This window comes from Chiloscyllium plagiosum, chromosome 27 (assembly GCF_004010195.1).
Source record: "Chiloscyllium plagiosum isolate BGI_BamShark_2017 chromosome 27, ASM401019v2, whole genome shotgun sequence".
Classification (NCBI taxonomy): Eukaryota; Metazoa; Chordata; class Chondrichthyes; order Orectolobiformes; family Hemiscylliidae; genus Chiloscyllium; species Chiloscyllium plagiosum.
In genome coordinates, this window is record NC_057736.1 from 8,503,146 (window position 1) to 8,528,118 (window position 24,973).

At 41.4% G+C, this 24,973-nt stretch overlaps 1 protein-coding gene across 1 annotated transcript in view; it reads right to left on the reverse strand.

Moving 5' to 3' along the window:
- mecr (mitochondrial trans-2-enoyl-CoA reductase) overlaps nucleotides 1-24,973 on the reverse strand; it is a 72,258-nt gene that overhangs the window by 16,035 nt on the left and 31,250 nt on the right. Inside the window, exons 5-6 of the mRNA XM_043717333.1 lie at nucleotides 20,837-20,939; nucleotides 3,257-3,359 (exon numbers count right to left, since the gene is read on the reverse strand). Coding sequence (XP_043573268.1) covers nucleotides 3,257-3,359; nucleotides 20,837-20,939 — 206 coding nt within the window. The remainder of the gene's footprint in view (nucleotides 1-3,256; nucleotides 3,360-20,836; nucleotides 20,940-24,973) is intronic.

Consider the following 24,973-nt stretch of genomic DNA (forward strand, 5'->3'; position numbering starts at 1 on the left):
TTGATTCCACCCTTCCCAAAGACCAATCACAATAACCTCCCATCTGCATCCACCTATCGCCACCCCGTTTACCTTCCCCCAGCCCCAACTCCTCCATTTATTTCTCAGGCCCCTCCTAGTCCTGATGAAAGGTTCCAACCTGAAACGTTGACTCTCCTGCTCAACCTGCTATGCTTTTTCCAGCTCCACACTGTATCGACCTTGGCACCACATCTTTATATCAGCCTTCATTTCTCTAACATCCTCCAGTTCCACACCCTACTGAAATTTCAAGCAGATAACTGACACTTGACACCTCCAGCAGTGCAGTTCTCTCAGTATTTCACTGGAAGCCTTGATTTCTGTGCTCAAATCTTGGTATGATACCTTTTTTTGTTACAACTTCACACTAACCATCCAAAGAGCAACCCACCCATACCCATCTCCCTCTAACGAATGCACCTAACACTATGGTCGGAATCCTGTGACTCAGGTTCTAGACTGCTAGTCAGCCTCTTCAGAAAAACGGATGGAAGATGTGAAACAAAGCTATACGAACGACACAGGCGATGAATATTTTGTTCAGATAATCGAATGCTTCAGATAACACAGTTTAGCCAAGCATCGGGACCTTGCGATCCCGTTTGGATAATCTGAAATTTGGATAATTGACGTTTGGATAATCGAGGCTCCTCTGTACTGCATTTTTGCCTTGGGCATGCCTATTTTCCATGTAATTAATTTAATATGCAGCAGCTACCCAACATGCTTTGTTTGTTGTGCTAAAGCCGCTGTAGAAAATAATTTGCTCTATTTACGCAAGTTCACAGTGAGAAAGTACTCAATCAAAATGTGCGCGAAATATTATGTAACCCATGGAGTTTGGGAAACATACAAGGATCCATTTACCTGAATAGTGGTCCATGAAGTTTAAACATATATAAATGTAGGTAAAGAGTTTAGGATTGAACATGAAAATCATCATGAACATATTTTCAATGGAATGGAAAGGAAAATATTTCAACAATATCTTCAGAAGAATGTTTTAGTAGCAGATTTAGCATTTTATCCCAACACAGTATGTTAGAACAGTAAATATTTTATTATCTGGCATCTATGGAACCAGATATTTGCCCAATAATAGCTTGGATAATCAATGAAAAAATACACATATATAATAGAAACATAATGCAAGGGGTTTACACATCACTGTTACACTTTAATTACACTTACCTGATAATGAAACTTTGCCTTAAATAAAACTTTCGGCAGAGAACCTTCTCACTTGCACATTGTAATATTTGAGGAGAAATTGACTTAAATTGAATCAACTATTGTTATTTTGTGCTTCCATTCAACTGAACATATTTACATTGAGGCAAATAAATTAAAAACCACAAGTGGACAGAATAATACAGGAAACTTAGCAGTATTTGAATAACTTTTGGCTGGTTTATCAAGAGTGCCAGTTAAAATAAAGCTTGATGTATATGAACTCTCAGCAGGGAGCAAGGCAAGGCATTACATGTGAAAATTTTGAAATGTGTCAATAAAAATGGTGCCTTGCGGCTTTAATTTAAGTCATTTTTGGTAGCTCACATTTTAATGGAAAAAAAGAGTTTAGTTAGCATGGGAATGAACAAAACATTAAAAGGGTCATTTTCCAATACGCTGAAACTGATCATTCTTATAAATTATGGAAGGACTGACTTGTAAACTTTTCAAAGGATGACAGAATTCCAGGATTCTCTCCCTTTAAAAGGGTGTGGTTGCTGTGTCAATTGAAGTTTTCAAGACTGAGATTGATTTTGCTTTTAAATTGGATTTAAGTCTACCCAGATCTAATTGCATGCAGATCTTGAAGCACAATGTTTCAATACAATTTTTTCTTGAGTAATAAACTAAATCAAGCCTGCTATATATCTGCTTGAAATTTCAAAAGGTTGTAGAACTGGACAAAGTTAGAGATAAAGAGGTTGATATGAAGGTGTGGAGCCTATCACACTTGGGTTGCAGCAAGTAACTGAAGTTCTGTTTATCAAACAACATTCAATAGGATGCAAAGGGTGTTCATGATGTTGTCAGGATAGTAATAATTAATGCACACTTTTGTATGATTTACAGCTTACCATTCTTTTTGTATCTGTTCTCTGTCTAGTATGGGTGAAAGCGCATGCATTTCAGATATTTAACTAATGACTAATGTATGAGGAGGAAATGACATGGAAAGCAGACTCTCATTCAGATAATTGAAGAGATATTCTACATGTGGGAATGTCATGAGGTCATTATCCGTGAAGGGAGACAGAAACTTTTTCAAGTGAGAAGACTGGAATGGCAGCCGGGCTTTTAAAACAGTGACCTGTGAAATATTAGATATACTCAGAAATCAGAAATGCTGGACTAAAAAAAAATTCAAGTAAAGTAAAACCGGGAAAAGGATGGCGCATTCTTTATTCTGTATAGATAAGTTGTGCTGATTGAATTAAGTGATGAAGGTTGTCTAATTAGGCCTCACTTCATCATATTTTTGTTTGATTGATGTTTGAATAGATTGTAGAAGTACATGAATAATAAGCATCTCTTCAGCCATGTTACAAAGCGTACTGGTGCCATACCTCCACTTCCAATCACCCAGAGGTAGAATGAATTATTGAACATGATCAATTTTCACTGAAGTTAAAAGCTCTGAATGTTTACAGAAACTTGTGAATGAGTGAACTGCAGAAGGCAATATCAGAGAACTAAAATCCTTGACTGTGCTAACTATAACTGAAATCTTATTAACCTAGATCAAAGGAAAAGAGCATTTTCTCTTATTTTAGCTAAACAGAAACATTTTAGACAAGCAATGATTTCTTACTAACTTAAGTAAAACTCTTAATACCAGTATGGGTTTCTACAATACCAGTACACGTTGATCACTCCTTTCCATGTTCTCATTTCAGTTTCCCCGTGCACGTTTTCATACCAGATTTCCTTGCACTTGTTTACTGACTAGTTGGTTCTAACCTTGTCAAGTCCTCCCTTGCGAGCTCAAATTTGTCGTAACCATCAGTTCAAAAAAGGAAAATGTGTACAGCAGTATGCCCATGTATGCCTACCTAAACCCTACAATTTAGAACATCGAAACAAAAACCATGAGCTGCAGAAATTTCAGAAAAAACAATTACTCGTGCAAAAATCACAGCCTTGTTCTTCTGTGACATATCTAAGCATACAACTGTTGATTGGAGAATGAAATTGTTATAGAAATTAAAACTTCTCAAAAAGCTACCTTGAATAAATCTTCCATGTCTGGTTTCCTGAGTGCCTCCTCTGTAATTACATAGTGAGCTCCCATTGATTTCATTCTGTCTGTCAACTGCTGCAAGTCTGGTCTGGAAAGAAAAATCAAGAAATGGAAAGAGACTGAGAATTGATGTTAGTGTAACTTCCATTTGAAGCATTTCAAATTAAATTTCCAATCTTGCTTCTGCACAATGTTACAGAACTAAATAATATTCTCTGAGACAGAGCACTGAAAACAGATTGTGAGGATTGTACATGTATCAACATAACGATGCAATTATTGGTAGCATTTAAAATGTTCAAAACCCTGCTTACAAAGAGTGTACATTGAGAACTTCTCTAATTGTAGTACTTGAAATAGAGTCATGCAGTACCTCGTGACTTTATAAACCTTGATAAAGTCACCCTTCAGCCTCCTATGCTCCAGGGAAAAATGTCTCAATTATGACTTATTATAAGTCAAACCCTCCTGTCTTACTAACATCTTGTAAGTCTTTTTTTAAAAACAGTTTCTAGTTTAACCACATCCTTCCTCTAGTAGGGCAACCAGAATTGTATGCAGTATTCTAAATGTGGCATTATCAATTTCTTAACAGCTGTAACATGATGCCCCAACCCCTGTACTCAATGTTCTGACTGATGAAGGCAAGTGTGCCAAATGGTTTCTTCACATACCCGTCTACCTCTGATGCTATTTTCAAGGAACTATGTACCTGAACCCCCTGGTCTCTGTTCAACAACATTCCTCAGGGTCCTAGCCAACCCAAACCATCACTGAAGCCAACCTTCCATCCACAGACGTTGCTGTGGAACGGCTGCCATCAAAGACCCATTACAACCCAGTAATCCTCTCCTCCGTCAGGCAGATGTACTGAAACTTAAATGCATGCGCTAACAGGTTCAAGAACAGCTTCTTCCATGCCATTATTAGACTGATGAATGGGCTCTCCAACTTCAAATAATGTTGATCTTGTTAATCTTGATCTTGCTTCGCACACGTCCAGTGCGATGTTACCAGTTTGCCTCACTCTCCCAAGTTTTTCTTCACCCTATGATTTGTATGTCCTTGCTTACTATGATCTGCCTGTACTGCTCACAAACAGAACTTTTCATTGTACTAGGTACATGTGATAATAAGTCCAATCAAATTAACTGTGAAAGTCCTATCCTGGTTTGCCTCATCAACACCTCACATTTATCTTAATTAGGCTCCATCTGCCACTTCTTTGTCCACTTGATCAAGATCCTGTTGTACTCTTAGATAACTTTCTTTACTGTTCACTAAATCACCAATTTCAGTGTCATATGCAAACTTACTAACTTGGCCTCCTGTATACTCATCCAAATTGTTTATATGAATGGCAAAACACAGTGGACCCAGCACCAACCCTTGCAGTACACCAATGGTCTCAGGTCTCCAGCCTGAATAACAATGGTCTACCAGCATCCTATCTCCAAGCCATTTTTTATATTCAGTTGGCTAGTTCTCACTAAAGTCCATGAAACAACCAGTATCATGAAGTGCCTATTTGCCAATGCCATGGAGATCAGTTTTAAGCACAACTATGGCTCAGAAATTATTATTGTGCTTATTCTTGGAACAATACAGAGCAACATTTTAAAAAATCTACAAATGCTGTCATGCTTTTCGAGCAAAGTCTATAAAAGATTACAGTGGAACTTTAGTAAAACTTCCAAGGTCAAATTAGAACTGTTGCTATGTTCACTGACTGAAATGCATTATGCCCTGAATGGCAATACTTCCTTCCTCCTTTCCAATGCCACCTGATATTTTGCTCAGGATGCCGCTCTTTTTGCGCAAGTCTAGACAACTAGGCATACAACAAAGAACATTACATCACAGGACAGGCCCTTCGGCTCTCCAAGCCTGCACCGATTAATATAGATATTAAATATTTTAAGTTTTCTCAGAATGGTTGCAGTCAAATGCAACATTTAAAAATTTATCTATCATTGGAGCTACAAATAATCATTGCATAGCTCATCTCACAAACCTAATTTAAGTTTTCAATCGCATAAAGTATTTTAAACTAAATGAATAGTCAGTCTCATTCATCTAGGTGGTAAAAACAATGACTGCAGATGCTGGAAACCAGATTCTGGATTCATTCCTGATGAAGGGCTTTTGCCCGAAACGTCGATTTTGCCTGTCCTCGGATGCTGCCTGAATTGCTGTGCTCTTCCAGCACCACTGATCCAGAGTCTCATTCATCTGTCTCATTGATCAGTCCGACATTGCAGGGAATTGCAATTTGTCCCATTGTAACAAATTACTGACATATCATTGCCTTCAGCTGCTGTAGCATAATATGTATGTTGCTAATATTGGAAGTGCTGTGTTAATTGAGTGTATACATTTGCATGCTTTAATTGTGGTCAAAAGCAACCGATGCTAATTTTTCTAAAGGAGTCCATATATAAAAAGCTGTAGAAGATTTTGTAGTGCAACTGTTGAACCCTTACTTGTGGGCCCGAGGTCTGGGTTCATGTTCAAGGGGGTTACCTCCACTGCAGGTGTGTCATTACATGCCTGAACACAGTGATTAAGAAGATATCTAAGAACCAGCCGAGGGTCTCTGCCTCTGGCAAAAAGGTCTCTACCTCTTAGAATGAAATGAAAAAGTTTTTTGTATCTTTGCGTGTGTGTGTGTGGTTGGCCATGGATTTTGGGGCGGGGTTGGGGGTTGGTACTGGTGGGAAAGCGCAGCTGCTATTTCTTCCTTGGTTAAATGACTGACAATTTATTTCAAGTTTACCAATGTTAAATTTGTCTGCACTATGACCAAAGAAATACACAAATGTAGCCAAAAATGATTCATTATATGAACACCTCATAACAGAGTCATAGATCCATACAGCACGGAAACAGACCCTTTGGTCCAACTCATCCATGCTGACCAGATATCTAGCCCCATTTGCCAGCATTTGGCCCCCCAGGTCCCTTTTAAGTTTTTCCCCTCTCACCTTTAACCTATGCCCTCTAGTTCTGGACTCCCCTATCCCAAGGAAAAACCCTTGTCTATTTATTCTGTCCATGACCCTCATGATTTTGTAAAGCTCTGTAAAGTTACCCTTCAGCCTCCAATGCTGCAGGGAAAACAGACCCAACCTTTTCAGCCTCTCCTACAGTTCAAACCCTCCAAATCATGGCAACATCCTTGTAAATCTTTTCTGAACCCTTTCAAGTTTCACATCATCCTTCCTATAGGAGGGAGACCAGAACTGCGCACAGTATTCCAAAAGTGGCCTGTACAGTCACAATATAATAACCATGCCTCCAATGTTCATATCCAAATCATTATATAAATGACAAAAAGCAATGGATCCAGCACCGATCCTTATGGCACACCACTGGTTACAGGTCTCCAGTCTGAAAAGCAACCCTCCACCATCACCCTCTGTCCCTTACCTTTTAGCCAGTTCTGGAATCAAATGGCTAGCTCTTCCTGCATTCCACATGATCTAAGCCTGCTAACTAGTCAACAACGCAGAACCATGTGGAACGCCTTACTAAGGTCCATATAGAGCATGTCCACCACTCTGCCCTCATCATTGTTACTTCTTCAATAAACCCAATCAAGTTAGTGAGACACTATTTCCCATGCACAAAGCCGTATTGACTATCCCTATAATACATTTAAATCCTGTCCCTCAGCATTCCATCTAACAACTTGTCCAGTACCGATGTCAGGCTCATCAGACGATAGTCCCCTGGCTTTTTCTTACCACCTTTCTTAAATAGTGGCACCACATTAGCCAACCTCCCATCTTCTAGTACCTCACCTGTGGCTACCAAAGATGTAGATATTTTAGCAAGTGGCTCAGCAATCCCTTCCCTAGCTTTCCAGTGTTAGAGGGTACAGCAGATCAGGTCCTGGGGACTTAGCCACCTTTACGCGTTTTAAGACGTCCAGCACCACCACCTGTGTAATATGGACATTTATCCTGATGTCACTATTTATTTCCCCACGTTCTCTATCTTCCAAATTCTTCTCCACAGTAACCACTGATACATAATACTCGTTTAGTATCTCCTCCACCTCTTGCGGTTCCACACAGGTAGCACTGCTGATCTTTAAGGAGCGCTGTTCTCTCTCTAGTTACCCTTTTGTCCTTAATGTATTTGTAGAAACCCTTTGGATTCTCCTCAACCATATTTTCTCCAACTAATTTCATGCACACATTCAACATCCATCCTTCAACTTAAATGTAGTGCCCCATAGATATCTAAGAACCTAATTTTCTTAAAACCTAATAATTCCCTTATGTAGGACGCCAACAAATACATTATGAAAATCTGCCTATGTAGCACATTCCACATTCCCTTTATTCAGATATTTTATGATTTTCTCGAAAACTCATGTTAATCAAGCTGATCATGCCCTTCACAAATCCATGTTGATCATGCTCGATTAGGCCAGAGCTTTCCTGTCATGATTCTGGAGGCTGGTACAATTACAACATTTAAAAGGCACCTGGACAGGTATGGAAAATAGGAAGGGATTAAAGAAATACCAGCCAAATGCTGGCAAATGGGACTAAATTATTTCAGGATATCCAGTTGGCATGGATGAGTAGCACTGAAGGGTCTGTTTCTGTGCTGTACATTTCTATGACTCAATGATTGTAACGAGGTCAGCCAGCTGAATCTCTCAGAATATGAGTTCCCTGATTGGACCAGATTAACTCCCTCAATTAGTAAGCCCTGACGAGCATATAAGATACATCCACATGTATATATTTAATATGACATATTTTGTACAATACAGGGTGACCCCCGTATCCACAGGTCCAGTTTCCACGGTTTCACTCACTCACGGTTTCCTGTGACCCAAACATTTAAAAGGGAATTTTCGGAACCAGGGACCAGGAGGCACCCAGGTAGGCACATTTCCCACTGAAATGAATGGGTTTGCTCCTATCTGCGGTTTCAGGCTTCCGGAGTATCCCTATGGGTATTGGGGGGGAGAAGCATCTACTGTATATAATTTGTATGATATATAAAAATACACAGAGATACTGACACCTTGCTGATCTTTGAGGGGTCCTATTCTCTCCCTAGTTACCCTTTTGTCTTTAATATATTTGTAAAAACCCTTTGGATTCTCCTTAATTCTATTTGCCAGAGCTATCGCATGTCACCCTTTCTCCCTCCTGAATACCTTCTTAAGTATTACTCCTACTTCCTTTATATACGTCTAAGGATTCACTCGATCTATCCTGACCACACTCAGGAGTGAGACTTGAAAATAGTTCTGGGAATTACATATTAAATCAAAACCTGCAACCCATTCTAAAAAATGAAAGACTTAACAGCAATCCAGGTTTGTTCAATATAATCGTATGACACAATGATCTTCTACTATGAATTCTGTGTCCTATGATCCTGCTCACTAGCTACCTGATGAAGGAGGGGCACTCTGAAAGCTTGTACTTCCAAATAAACCTGTTGGACTATAACCTGGTGTCATGTGATTTTTATCCACCCCAGTCCAACACCGGCACCTCCAAATCATTTTACTGTAGAGAGTGATGAGGGGTGACTTGGCAAGCAGCAAATCCTATTTTAGAGGGATATAACTCTCTGAAAGGAATTGAGAGTGTCAAAAACTTTACACACTATATACAAATAAGTTAAAATTTAATTGGCTGAATAAAGAAATGTAAGGACCAACAAGTAGAGCAATAAAACAGAAAGAAAAACTGTTAATCTTACAATTTATAGCTAGAGAACATGAACAAAATGGTGCAGTGTTAGAAACACATGATATAGGCACTACAATGGGAAGAAGAGAGGCCAGTGACTGTGGGTGTTTACATCTACATGTGCCCAATTATTATGGTTTCTTTCAATTTGTTTACCTCAATGTAAATATGTTTGTTCAATTGAAAACACATGATATAGGCACTACAGTGGGAAGAAGAGAGGCCAGTGACTGTGGGTGTTTACATCTACATGTGCCCAATTATTATGGTTTTTTCAATTTGTTTACCTCAATGTAAATATATTTGTTCAATTGAATGGCCACACAAAATATCAATAGTTAATTCAGTTTTAAGTCAATTTCTCCTCAAATTCTGCAATGCCTAAGTATTCAGTCAAGGGTGTAAGGGTGGATCATAATGGTGTCTGGTGTGGAGGAGAGGATGGTCGGGAGTGTGGACCTAATGAGGGCTTTGAGGCCCTCCTCATGGGGGATACGTTCCCAGGATGAGAGATTCCACTCCAGGACGTTCCAGATGTACTCTGACTTCAAGGACCATAATTTCCCCTCCCCTGTAATCCAAAATGCCCTCAACTGCATCTCCTCCATTTCCCACACCTCTGCCCTCAAACAAAATCCTCCCAACCACAACAAGGGGACTGTTGGTCCACACCATTCCACTAACCTCCAAATCCAAGCATCATCCTCCACCATTTCTGCCACCTGCAGTCTGACCCCACCACCAAAGTGATACTTCCTTCCCCACCTCCATCTGCTTACTGCAGGGATCATTCACTCTGCGACTCCCTTGTGAGGACCACACTTCCCACCAACCTCTCCTCCACACCTGGGTACCTTTCCATGCAGCTGCAGAAGGTGCAAAACCTGCCCTCATACCTCCCTATCTTGCCTCCATCCAAGGTCCCAAAGAATCATTCCAAGTCTGGCAGAAATTCACCCACATTCCCTCTGACCTGATTTATTGCATTTGTTGCTCTCGATGTGGCCTCCTCTACATCGTAGAGACCAAGCGCAAAGTCGGGGACAGGATCAGGGAACATTTATGATCTGTACACTTCAATCAACCCTACCTTCCGGTTGCCAGCCATTTCAACTCCCACTCCCAATCCCCTGACAGATCCATCCTGGGGCTCCTCCATGTGTCAAAATAAGGCCACATGCAAACTGAAGGAAGAACTCATCTTCTGCCTCAACAGCTTACGACCATATGGCCTTGACGTAGAATTCATCAGGTTTTAAATCTCCCTATCCACCACCTTATCCCAGGTTCAACCCTCACTCTCCGCCCCATCCCCTTGACCTGACCTGCTCATCTTCCTTCCCACCTATTGATTCCACCCTTCCCAAAGACCAATCACAATAACCTCCCATCTGCATCCACCTATCGCCACCCCGTTTACCTTCCCCCAGCCCCAACTCCTCCATTTATTTCTCAGGCCCCTCCTAGTCCTGATGAAAGGTTCCAACCTGAAACGTTGACTCTCCTGCTCAACCTGCTATGCTTTTTCCAGCTCCACACTGTATCGACCTTGGCACCACATCTTTATATCAGCCTTCATTTCTCTAACATCCTCCAGTTCCACACCCTACTGAAATTTCAAGCAGATAACTGACACTTGACACCTCCAGCAGTGCAGTTCTCTCAGTATTTCACTGGAAGCCTTGATTTCTGTGCTCAAATCTTGGTATGATACCTTTTTTTGTTACAACTTCACACTAACCATCCAAAGAGCAACCCACCCATACCCATCTCCCTCTAACGAATGCACCTAACACTATGGTCGGAATCCTGTGACTCAGGTTCTAGACTGCTAGTCAGCCTCTTCAGAAAAAAGGATGGAAGATGTGAAACAAAGCTATACGAACGACACAGGCGATGAATATTTTGTTCAGATAATCGAATGCTTCAGATAACACAGTTTAGCCAAGCATCGGGACCTTGCGATCCCGTTTGGATAATCTGAAATTTGGATAATTGACGTTTGGATAATCGAGGCTCCTCTGTACTGCATTTTTGCCTTGGGCATGCCTATTTTCCATGTAATTAATTTAATATGCAGCAGCTACCCAACATGCTTTGTTTGTTGTGCTAAAGCCGCTGTAGAAAATAATTTGCTCTATTTACGCAAGTTCACAGTGAGAAAGTACTCAATCAAAATGTGCGCGAAATATTATGTAACCCATGGAGTTTGGGAAACATACAAGGATCCATTTACCTGAATAGTGGTCCATGAAGTTTAAACATATATAAATGTAGGTAAAGAGTTTAGGATTGAACATGAAAATCATCATGAACATATTTTCAATGGAATGGAAAGGAAAATATTTCAACAATATCTTCAGAAGAATGTTTTAGTAGCAGATTTAGCATTTTATCCCAACACAGTATGTTAGAACAGTAAATATTTTATTATCTGGCATCTATGGAACCAGATATTTGCCCAATAATAGCTTGGATAATCAATGAAAAAATACACATATATAATAGAAACATAATGCAAGGGGTTTACACATCACTGTTACACTTTAATTACACTTACCTGATAATGAAACTTTGCCTTAAATAAAACTTTCGGCAGAGAACCTTCTCACTTGCACATTGTAATATTTGAGGAGAAATTGACTTAAATTGAATCAACTATTGTTATTTTGTGCTTCCATTCAACTGAACATATTTACATTGAGGCAAATAAATTAAAAACCACAAGTGGACAGAATAATACAGGAAACTTAGCAGTATTTGAATAACTTTTGGCTGGTTTATCAAGAGTGCCAGTTAAAATAAAGCTTGATGTATATGAACTCTCAGCAGGGAGCAAGGCAAGGCATTACATGTGAAAATTTTGAAATGTGTCAATAAAAATGGTGCCTTGCGGCTTTAATTTAAGTCATTTTTGGTAGCTCACATTTTAATGGAAAAAAAGAGTTTAGTTAGCATGGGAATGAACAAAACATTAAAAGGGTCATTTTCCAATACGCTGAAACTGATCATTCTTATAAATTATGGAAGGACTGACTTGTAAACTTTTCAAAGGATGACAGAATTCCAGGATTCTCTCCCTTTAAAAGGGTGTGGTTGCTGTGTCAATTGAAGTTTTCAAGACTGAGATTGATTTTGCTTTTAAATTGGATTTAAGTCTACCCAGATCTAATTGCATGCAGATCTTGAAGCACAATGTTTCAATACAATTTTTTCTTGAGTAATAAACTAAATCAAGCCTGCTATATATCTGCTTGAAATTTCAAAAGGTTGTAGAACTGGACAAAGTTAGAGATAAAGAGGTTGATATGAAGGTGTGGAGCCTATCACACTTGGGTTGCAGCAAGTAACTGAAGTTCTGTTTATCAAACAACATTCAATAGGATGCAAAGGGTGTTCATGATGTTGTCAGGATAGTAATAATTAATGCACACTTTTGTATGATTTACAGCTTACCATTCTTTTTGTATCTGTTCTCTGTCTAGTATGGGTGAAAGCGCATGCATTTCAGATATTTAACTAATGACTAATGTATGAGGAGGAAATGACATGGAAAGCAGACTCTCATTCAGATAATTGAAGAGATATTCTACATGTGGGAATGTCATGAGGTCATTATCCGTGAAGGGAGACAGAAACTTTTTCAAGTGAGAAGACTGGAATGGCAGCCGGGCTTTTAAAACAGTGACCTGTGAAATATTAGATATACTCAGAAATCAGAAATGCTGGACTAAAAAAAAATTCAAGTAAAGTAAAACCGGGAAAAGGATGGCGCATTCTTTATTCTGTATAGATAAGTTGTGCTGATTGAATTAAGTGATGAAGGTTGTCTAATTAGGCCTCACTTCATCATATTTTTGTTTGATTGATGTTTGAATAGATTGTAGAAGTACATGAATAATAAGCATCTCTTCAGCCATGTTACAAAGCGTACTGGTGCCATACCTCCACTTCCAATCACCCAGAGGTAGAATGAATTATTGAACATGATCAATTTTCACTGAAGTTAAAAGCTCTGAATGTTTACAGAAACTTGTGAATGAGTGAACTGCAGAAGGCAATTTCAGAGAACTAAAATCCTTGACTGTGCTAACTATAACTGAAGTCTTATTAACCTAGATCAAAGGAAAAGAGCATTTTCTCTTATTTTAGCTAAACAGAAACATTTTAGACAAGCAATGATTTCTTGTCTAAAAATACACAGGGATACTGACACTCTGGTACCTGTCTATGAGTGAGGCATGCTAAGTCAAGGACTGTTCATGTGTAAATAAAGGGTGACTTGGTGACGGGATCCAACCTCTGAGGAGTTATTTCAGTGGCGACAAGGGGAAAGCACAATCGTGGAAAAACTCACTCATAACAGCAATGTTTGAGTAGTGGTAGGTATTTCTTACATCTTCTCTTAATTTGGAAATCTTGATTTATTTGAACGTGCCAGTGAAGACTGGGCTCAATATGTGGAAAGAATATTATTTTTTTCTGAACAACATTGTGGCAGACAAGGAACGACAAGTAATTAGCTGAAACTTTATTGCTGGAACAGCACAGCAGGTCAGGCAGCATCTAGGGAACAGAAGATTCGACGTTTCGGGCACATGCCCTTATTGCTGTTCCAGCAATAAAGTTTCAGCTTTGATCTCCAGCGTCTGCAGACCTCACTTTCTCCACGACAAGTAATTATCCTGTCAGCCTGAGGAACTGTAGCTTTTTCTACTATTATGAGCCTAACTTTCCCCGAAGCACTAGACACTAAAACCTTTCAAGAATTGACAGACATAGTTAAGGAACGTTACAAACCCAAGCTTCCTCGATCAACTTTATTCGCCAATTCGAGAACTAGACAAATCCATACCAGGGTTCTTGTCTAGGTAAAGACGTCTAGCAGAAGCCTGTGACTTTGGTTTAATCCTTATTGAGATGCTTCGAGACCATCTGGTATGAGGGATTAATTATGTAACTAAGCAAGAACACGTGCTAGCTGAAGCCTTACTGGACTTCAAAACAAGCAGGACAACTGGCTGTATCATTGGAAAATGCAGCCAGTGGAGCACATGAGTTGCAGGATATTCTGATGGAAGTGGATACTGTTGCCAATCCAAATGAACTTAGGGAACACCATTTGGGTGCAGGCAATTGCATTGCCTCACTCAGGACTCATCCTGATCAGAGGGACTCTAGGATGGTCCATAGCAAAACAAAGCCAAAACTCAACCAGATTCTTAAAATTTCCTTCAGGATTCTGGAAAACCATCGTTGTTATTGCGAGTATGCGAACCCGAGGCAGCAAGACATAAACTGAGTAAGGTAACTCATAGGCCGGTTATCCAGGAAAGCTCATCAACGATCAGCAAACCAGTTTTTAATTAAATTCGCTCTGGACTCCAGCCCCAAGTTTTATGAAGGGCCTTGGCTAGGGATTAAATGGTATAACTTCGATTCTGGTCTCTTACGAAAAGTAGCTGGTTCAGTTTCCAGTGACTGTAGTAGAAGGCTCGGTTCCAAGTTTGATGGGATGAAATTGGTTGTGAGACATTTACCTACATTGGCTCAACATTTTTCAATTAGAAAATGGCTGCTGAGTGAATTCCTAGTTAAATACATTGAAGTCTTTCAGGAAGGTCTAGGGACAATCAGAGGAGCCAAGGCCAGTTTGCATGTTGACCAGGAAGCAATTCCACAATTCTGCATGGTGCGCCTAATGCCATTTGCCTTAGATGCAAAGGTAGAGGCTGGAAAGTGAAGGAATCATCAAACCAGTCCAATTCATGGAAGGGGCAGCACCAATCATATAGATTTTGAAGCTCAATAGGTCGGTTTGCCTCTGTAGGATTTTAAACAAATTTCTCACTGCTGACAGAGGTGCTGTCTTTCACTAAGCCATTCATGAGATATGCTTACTTGCATTTGCAATATAATATACCAATATAGGAGACTGCCGTTTGGGGTATTCACAGAGTGTGCAATTTTTCAGCAATGGAAAGCTTTAAGATCTGCTGAGATCACCATTTATCTAGGCGATGTCTGAATAACACGGAAAACTAGTAAGAAACACTTAAAAGAATTTGGAAGTAGTTTTAAGGCATTTCTCCAAGGCAGACGTATGCCTAAGAAGGGAAAAATGTTTGTCCCAGGCATGCCTACCTCCCCAACTTGGGCTACAGAGTTGACAAGACCAGGTTACAGCTTCTGGAAGATAAAGTAAGTGTGATCAAAGGTGCCCTGGCACTATGTCTCTTCAGGCACTAGTAAATTATTGTGGAAATTTCAGACATAACCTGGCCTCCATTCTGGCACCTTTGCATCAGCTCCTAAAAAGGTTCAGCCTTAGAAATAGTTGCATAGATAAGCCTTAGCTTTCAATGAATTAAAGCAACAGATATGATCCTTGAAGGTATTGGCACACTATGATCCCAAGAAAGATCTGGTATGGACATGAGATGCTTCCCCATACGGGCTGGGCTTTGGGCTAATGCAAAGCTTAAATAAGGATTAGTGGTCATATTTGGAGTCAAATATTTGGATGGAAATTTGTGATAATAAAGAACCACAAATCCCGACTTGGTCTCTTAAAGTGGGCAAGACAGTGTCACCCATAGCTTTGGGCCACATTCAGCTGTGGGCTCTAATACTAAATACCGAGAGTCAAAAGTTAGAACACTGTTCTGGATGTGGAGTAGTGAAAGCAAATGCATTGACCCGCCTCTCATCAGTAGATACACTGTTGGTGGTGCTCCTAATGAAAGAGTACTTAATGATATTAAATTTTCTGGATAGGCTCCCGGTCGCAGCTGACATTATCAGATTTTAGACACAAAGACTCAATTCTTTCGAAACTGAAACAGCTGGTGTTAAATTGTGGAAACCAAAAGGCTGACAAAATTAGAACTGAAACTTTTTTTGGACCCAGAGACACTAGCTCGTGTTAGGGAATGGCAATATGTCACGGGGAGCAAGAGAGATTGTCCCGAGCAAAGGTCGCTGGCAAATACTGACTGAACTCCACCAGGCCCATCCACGGGGCTCTAAAATGAAGATGTTGGTGAGAAGTTATGTCTGCTGGCCAGGCTTGTACGCAAATATAGCCACATTGATGAAGCAGTGTCCAGAGTATCAACAACAACAAAAATTATGACCACCAGCTCCTGAATATCAGTGGGAATGGCCATGTATACCTTGGACTCTGTTGCCCTTCGACAATGTTGGCCTTTTCATTGATTCAATGTTATTCATCATTTGGATGCCCACTCAAAAGTGGTTAGATGTGCAGAGGTCCATTAGTCAAATGGGGACAATAATTGAAAAAGATGCACAAATTTTTCTATGTGCAGAGTCCCGTAAATGTTAGTTACAGATCATTTGCCATCAGGGAGTCTCATTTCTTCAAGTCAAATTAGAGGCCTACAGCCTCACTCGATACCAAGCTGTCACAGTTACACTGTTACAAAATCACCCCACATGCAAATACAGGAATAGTACCAGAATTGCTAATGAGTAAAAGACTCCACACCAGACTAAGTCTGGTGCTTTCAGACCCGGGGGAAGTGGGGAAATGGTGTCAGATTCGCTAACGCTGGCAACAAGACTCCACCAAGAAGGTAAAACAGTTTGATCTTAGATTAGATTACTTAGTGTGGAAACAGGCCCTTCAGCCCAACAAGCCCACACCGATCCTCCGAAGAGCAATGCACCCAGACCCATTCCCCTACATTTACCACTTCACCTAATACTATGGGCAATTTAGCATGGCCAATTCACCTAACCTGCACATTTTTGGACTGTGGGAGGAAACCCACGCAGACACGGGGAGAATGTGCAAACTCCATACAGACAGTTTTCACCGAGGCACAGTGAAAAGCTGTGTCTTGCGAGCAATACAGGCAGGTCACATAGTTAATTCGCATAGATAAGTAAATAATACGTAAACAGTGGCAAAAACCAAAACCCAGGTGAATGCCTGAGGCGGGAATAGAACCTGGTCTCTAGCGCTGTGAGGCAGCAGTGCTAACCACTGTGCCACCATGCCGCCCACTAAAATCTTGATCAGGTTTTTTGGATTAGATTCCCTCCAGTGTGGAAACAGGCCCTTCAGCCCATCACCTCCACACCGACCCTCCAAAGAGCAACCCACCCATTCCCCTATATTTACCCCTGACCAATGCACCTAACACGACAGGCAATTTTAGCATGGCCAATTCACCTAACCTGCGCATCTTTGGACTGTGGAAGGAAACCGGAGCACTGGAGGAAACCCACGCGCACACGGGGAGAACATGCAAACTCCACACAGACAGATGCCAGAGGCTGGAATTGAACCTGGGATCCTGGTGCTGTGAGGCAGCAGTGCTAACCACTGAGCCACCATGCCTTTCTAAAGTTAATGTATGGAACAAAGTTTGGTGTACGAATCACAGAAAAAGCCCTACATGGAAGAAAGGCATGGTCATTGTGAGGTTAGGGTTAGTGATGTATAAAGTTTGGGTAGGTGCAACAGTTCCGAACAAGCATGTGAACTGCATGAAAACCACAAATTCACAAGCATTGGAGTAAAGTGTGTCCTGCCCCTTGGACCTTTCAGAAATGCTGCAGGAACCTGTGACTCAATCTCTCTGTTAAACGTTGTCAAATTTTCTGAATCAGAGAGGGATACGATGGAAGTAGCTGCCTTGATGCTATTGGTGCCGGAAGAGGAAAGTGAAATTCTACCAAGGTGCGCCTGGCAAAACAGGCAAGCTCTCGTGTATTACGTGCCATCCAAGTCGGAAGAACTTGATCGAGTGCTAATACACTCCAGGAGGCTCTCCAAGAAAATGAATCAGTGGACTTACAGCTGGACGAATGTAATGATTGTGACGAAACATAGAATGAGTTTTCTGAATGGGCCAGTCAGGGAGCCCTGACTGATATATAAAAAGGCTTAGTATCAGAGAAACTGACACCTCGGTATCTGAATCTGAATAAGGATAGTTCGTGTGTAAATAAAGGGTGACTTGGCGACAGGATATCAGCCTCTGTGGAGCTTATCTATGTCCCAGAGTTGATAATTTCATTCTGCATTATGTACTCTAGAAGAGCACCTGCAATTGAGATAGTTTTATCTAGCCTCAAAGTTGTTGACTCAGCACCTTCTGAATTTGAATTTATTGAATTGTCATGTACACCGAGGCACAGTGAAAAGCTGTGTCTTGCGAGCAATACAGGCAGGTCACATAGTTAATTCGCATAGATAAGTAAATAATACGTAAACAGTGGCAAAAACCAAAACCCAGGTGAATGCTAAGAGTTTGAGAGTCCATTCAGTATTCTAACAACAGTAAGGCAGAAACTGTTTCGAAACTGGCTGGTGCATGTGTTCAGGCTTCTGTACCTTCTCGCCTAGAGAAGCATTGCCAGGATGGGATGGATCTTTGAGAATGCTGAAGGCCTTTCCTTGACAGCGGACCTGGTTGATGGGTTTTATACATGGCAAGTTGGCCTTTGAGATTGTTCGGGCCAAGTTCACCACTCTGATCTTGAATGGTACAGTTGCCAGATCAGGTAGTGATACATTCAGACAGAATGCTCTCAATGGCGCACCTATAAAAGTTGGCAAGGGCATTTGCTGTCACGCCAAATTTTCTCAGCTGCCGGAGGAAGAAGAGATATTGTTGGGCCTTTGTAACCAGTGCATCCACATGAGTCCAAGAAAGTTTGTTGTGGATGACCACTTCCAGGAGCTTGACACTCTCCACTTGCTCCACCTCTGTGCTGTTAGTGTAGGGGGCATGAGTAATATCCTGCCAAAAGTCTTTGCTGGCATTGAGAGCTAGGTTGTTCTCAGTGCACTATTTTTCCAGGTCTTCCACCTCCTGTCGGTAGTCTGTTTCGTCACCATCTGAGATTCGACCAACTATGGCGGTGTCATCAGCGAACTTGTAAATGGCATTAGTCTGGTATTTGGTGTGCAGTCATGGGTATACAGTCAGTACAGTAGGGGGCTGAGTATGCACTCCTGGTGGGCTCCAGTGTTGAGTGTTAGTGAGGATGAAATATTGTGGCCTGTGGGTCAGGAAACGGAGGATCCAGTTGCAGAGAGTGGGGCTTAGTCTGAGATCACTAAGTTTAGTAATCAATCTCGAGGGGAGAACAGTGTAGAAGGCTGAACTGTAGTCAATGAAGAGGATTCTTACATAGCTGTTCTTGGTGTAAAAATGCTCTAGGGAGGAGTGAAGGGCAAATGATACGGCATCTGGCGTGGATCTGTTGGTCTGATAGGCAAATTGGAGTGGGTCAAGAGTAGTGGGGAGGCTGGGGTCGATTAATGCCATGACCAGCCTTTGAAAGCACTTCATGACCACCGAAGTTTGGGCCACCAGGCGGTAGTCATTCAAGTGGGGAACCTTTTGACACAATTGCAAAGAGTTGTAGAAAACTATGATTAGATTGTTATATCTTCATCAGAATACAGATGGCGTGTTTTCTGAGCTCAGTCAAGTTTTCTTTTTTGTAGTTGTATTAGCTAATTTAATAGTATCTGATTGAACCAACATTGCCACACCCTCAAGTACTTCTTTTACCTTACATTTAGCCTCTTCCATAAAACTGTAGGCAAATCATTGTTTTGGCTCATTGCAGTTCAGAGCGAGAGTGACAAGTTAGACTCTCAGGATAACTGAATACATTTGTGTACATAAGAAAGACATCGGAGATAGTCACAGTGATTAGAATTATGAAAAGGTACAGTAGGAAACAAATGCAAATCATAAACTGAAAGGGTTGATTTTCAAAACATTCTGAACTCAAAGACAATGACAACTTTTGGGTGCAGTTTTTTTTCATTATCCTAAAAAGAACACAATGGTGCTCTATTCCATTAGGTAGTTAGCTGACTAAATTCATACTAATCCATATGCAAACAGGAAAACTCAAACATTTCTGAAAATATCAATGCTCCTGCCAAAATAAAAATGAATAGAACTTGACATGGAGTTCATGAAGTGCATCTGACTGAAGCTGTAAATTAACACTCATAGGCACTTCTGCCAAAACTCAAATGGGAAAATATTCCAGTATCCATGAGGAGAAAATATCAATGAATTTTCAATGTTTAAAACAGCTTTTTTCACCTGGAAGCTGTTCCTTTGGAAACTGATATCAACAAAGCAGATAGAATGGTGAACTTCATAGTCAACCTTGGTTGGGACAGTGAGTAGTCTGGGTGGGATGCTCTTCGGTGGGTCAGTGTGGACTCGATAAGCCAAATGGCCTGCTTTCACACTGTAGGGATTCTATGATGGAAACATGCTGTGAAACTTGAAAGGCTTCAGAAAAGATTTACATGGATGTTGCCAGGATTGGAGAGATTTAATTATAGGGAGGGGCTAGATAGGTTGGGGCTGTTTTCCCTGGAACGTCGGAGGCTGAGGGGTGACCTTCTAGAGGTTTATAAAGTCATGAGTGACAAGGATAGGCTAAATAAACAAGGTATTTTCCTTCGGGCGAGGGAGTCCAGAACTAGAGGGTATAGATTTAGGGTGAGAGGGGAAGGATTTAAAGGGACTTAAGGGGCAACTTTTTAAGGCAAAGTGTGGTGCATGTATGGAATGAGCTGCCAGAAGAAGTGGTGGAGGCTGGTACAATTACAACATTTAAAAGGCATCTGGATGGGTATTTGAATAGCAAGGGTCAAGAGGGATATGGGCCAAGTGATAGCAAATGGGACTCGATTAATTTAGGATGTCTGGTGGCATGGATGAGTTGGACCAAAAAGTCTGTTTCCGTGCTGTACATCTCTGATTCTGATGTCTCAGTGGGGTGATTAAAATATCTAGACATGGAAATAATATTTATCCATACTCACCTGTCTCTGACAACATTAATGGTCGTCAATCCCATAGCTTTGGCTATCTGAATTGCTGCTTGGCCAACACCACTATTTGCAGCATTCTGTATCACAGAGTCACCTGTAAAATACCAGAGTGTGACAGATTTCCACAACTTTTCAAATGTACTTCAAACAAAACAGACAGTCATCCTATCTGCTTAAGATATGCATCTTCAAATTTCTATTGTTAATGCACAAAAATTACAATAACAGCATGTCTTTAATGCCAGAATCAAATCCACTTTTCCTCTTATTGACGGCCAGTTGAAATAATTATGTCACCGTCAAATTTGATAGTCAAAGATCAACATCAAATTTGAGAAAACTTACTTCTGCTTTTTGTCAGTCTGATGTAATTAAACAAAAAACAAAAGAACACCTGAGCAGTAATTTGTCATTGAGAATCTCCATATAATAAAAACAAGCAAAGGTATAATTTAAAACCCATCATCCAAAAGCATCCATGCTGACAGACAGACTGCCTTGGAAGAGAAAGAATGTCTGACAGCAGAGTGCCCATTACCTTCATTACATTTGTCCTTGCCATGAAGTTATTTGCTCTGTTGGTTAGACATCCGTAGAATTAGAAGAAAAAAAACACAAATGGGAGTGGGTGGGGGTGGAGTATGGAACTACCACTGCTGATTTTGCAAAACATTGAAGTCAAAGGAACAGTGGTGCATATTAGATTTTAAAACATAAAAACTGAACTAAAAGAATCTTAAACTGTTAAGTTATCAGGAGTATTAGCCAGTTTATCTACCATACAGATCAAGATATTTGTCAATTTAACAGGGCTCATTCCATTCAAGAATGCTATAACTGGCATCAGTACACCTAGATTAGGGACTGAAGAAAGTCAGCTGGGGATGCCATTTATGTGGTGAGTGAGTGGGGGTGGGGGAAGAGAAGAGAGCAGTGTGATGGAACAGGGCCAGTATGAGGGGGGCAGTGGGGGGGGGGGGGGGCGCGAGTTAGGAGAAGTTAAATTTTGGGTAAAACATTGGCAATGTGGATAAATGTGAAGTTGAGATGTCCAATGTATGTTCTTTACTGTGTGGTGGGTGGGTGGAACATTTAAGCGACTCTTGGATAAGCACATGGATAATAGTAAAATGAAGGGTACTAGGTTAGTTTGATCTTAGATTAGAATAAAAGGCCAGCACAGCAGAGGGCCTGTACTGTGCTGTACAGTACAGTTCTATGTTCCTCATTTTGGAAGGAAGAACGAAAGAATGGGGTATTATTTAATTAGAGAGAATTACAGAAAGCTGCAACACAAAGGGACTGAGGGGTACTTGAAAATGAAACTTAATGCTAGTGTGTAGGGGCAGCAGGTAATCAGGAAGGTGAATAGGTGTTGTCTGTTACTTTAAGGGCATTGGAGTATAAGAGCAGTGACATCTTACTGTATCTGCACAAACTGCTGGTGAGATCATATCTGCTGGTGAGTACTGAGTGTAGTTTCGGTCCCATTATGAGAGAAAAGAATTAAATAATTGGTAACAGTTCAAAGTAGGTTCACCAGGATGATCCCCATCACAGAAGGATCATCTTATGAGGAAAGATTAAACAGACTCAAATCATTGTAATTTAGAAGAATGAGAGGTGACGTGATTAAAACATACAGGATTCTTTAGGGGCTTCACACGGTAAATGCTGAGGGGATGTTTCCCCTCATCGGAGAGTCTAGGACCAGAGTGTACAGTCTCAGAATAAAGGGTTGCCAATTTAAGACTGACAAGTAGTAGATTTTTTTTTCCTTGGTGAGTTGAGTGTCTTTGGTACTGCTTACTACAAAGAGCAGTGGGGTCACAGACCTTTAAATATTTAAGACTGAGATAGGTAAGAGTCTTTATCAGTAGGGGAAATCAAGAGTTATAAGGAAAGAGCATGAAAGAGGATATGAGGAGTGCTGGATCAGCCATCATCCTGCTGAATGATGGAATAGGCTTGATAAGACCAACAGCTTACTCTTGCTCCTATTTCTTATGGGTTTATGGTCATCTTCTCCATTGATGCTAATTTCAGCTGCATTACAATTCCTCTGGAATTCTGTCTAAATAGTCATTATTTTCATATGACTGAGTGTGCACAGGTTGTTCATCTCAGATTTTATCATGACGAAATGCAGATCTATCTTACCCAAATTTCAAAATTGTAGCAGGGATTATCAGATAGTGGAGAAGTACCAGATCTCTTAAGATGCACAGATCACCTTTGCTACTTCTCTTTGGACAAATATGAAATACAACACATCTTTGTTCATCGTTAGTAACCAGTATCCACTTCTGTCCTCAAAGCTTTAAATAGCTTAGTTACCATGGAAACAAAGATGTATTCTCCACAAGAACAATGTGAAGTTAAAAGTACACTGCATGGTAGACTGGTTAGTAAGATTAAATCACATGGGATCTGGGGAGAGATAGCCCATCAGATACAAAATTGGCTTGCTGGTAGAAGATGGTGATGGCAGTGTTGTTATTTGGACTGAGGCCTGTGACCAGTTGAGTGCTGCAAGAATCGGTTCTGGATCCACTGTTGTTTGTTATTTATATTAACAATTTGGATGAGAATACAGGAATTATAGTTAGTAAGCTTGCAGATGACACCAAAATTGATATTATAGTGGACTGTGAGGAAAGTTATCTAAGATCTTGATCAGATGGTCCAAATGGACCAAGTAGTAGCAGACTGAGTTTAACTTAGATAAATGCGAGATGTTGCATTTTGGCAAGGTAAACCAGGGCAGAATTCACACAATTCAGTCCTCAGCAGAGGCCTCACCTTCTTCCCCCTATGCTCCCGGATTAACGAATTCAACACGAGGCGAGACATCGAGCATTTCTTCTGCCGCCTTCGCCTCCGCGCCTACTTCTTCAATCAGGACTTCCGTCCAACCTCTGACGACCCCTTCTCCCGACTCCAACACACCCCATCCAACTGGACACCCCGTGCTGGCCTCTTACCCGCCCTCGATCTCTTCATAGCCAACTGCTGCCGCGACATTGACCACCTCAACCTGTCCATCCCTCTCACCCACTCCAACCCCTCACCCTCGCAGTGTGCAGCCCTCCACTCCCTCCGCTCCAACCCCAACCTCACCATCAAACCGGCAGACAAGGGAGGCGCGGTGGTAGTTTGGCGCACCGATCTTTATATTGCTTAGGCTAAACGCCAGCTCGCGGACACCTCCTCCTACTGCCCCCTTAACCATGACCCCACCTCCCACCACCAAACCATCATCTCCCAGACCATCCATAACCTCATCACCTCAGGGGGTCTCCCATTCACCGCCTCCAACCTCATAGTCCCACAACCCCGCACTGCCCGTTTCTACCTCCTGCCCAAAATCCACAAACCTGAGTGCCCCGGCTGACCCATTGTCTGGGCCTGCTCCTGCCCCACCAAACTCATTTCTGCATACCTTGACATGGTCCTGTCACCCTTAGTCCAAGAACTCCCCACCTACGTTCGGGACATCACCCATGCCCTCCTCCTCCATGATTTTCACTTCCCCGACCCCCAACACCTTATCTTCACCATGGACATCCAGTCCCTGTACATCTCCATCCCCCATCACGAAGGCCTCAAAGCCCTCCGCTTCTTTCTTTCTCATCAAACCAACCAGTACCCTTCCACTGACACCCTCCTGCGACTGACTGAACTGGTCCTCACTCTGAACAACTTCTCTTTCCAATCCTCCCACTTCCTCCAAACCAAAGGAATAGCCATGGGCACCCGCATGGGCCCCAGCTATGCCTGCCTCTTCGTTGGATATGTGGAACAGTCCATCTTCTGTAGCAACACTGGCACCACCGCCCATCTTTTCCTCCGCTACATTGATGACTGTATCGGCGCTACCTCGTGCTCCCACGAGGAGGTTGAACAGTTCATCCACTTTACTAACACCTTCCACCCCGACCTCAAATTTACCTGGACCGTCTCAGACTCCTCCCTCCCCTTCCTTGACCTCTCCATTTCTATCTTGGACGACCGACTCAACACGGACGTTTACTATAAACTGACTGACTCCCACAGCTACCTAGATTACACCTCCTCCCACCCTGCCCCCTGTAAAAACGCCATCCCATATTCCCAATTCCTTCGCCT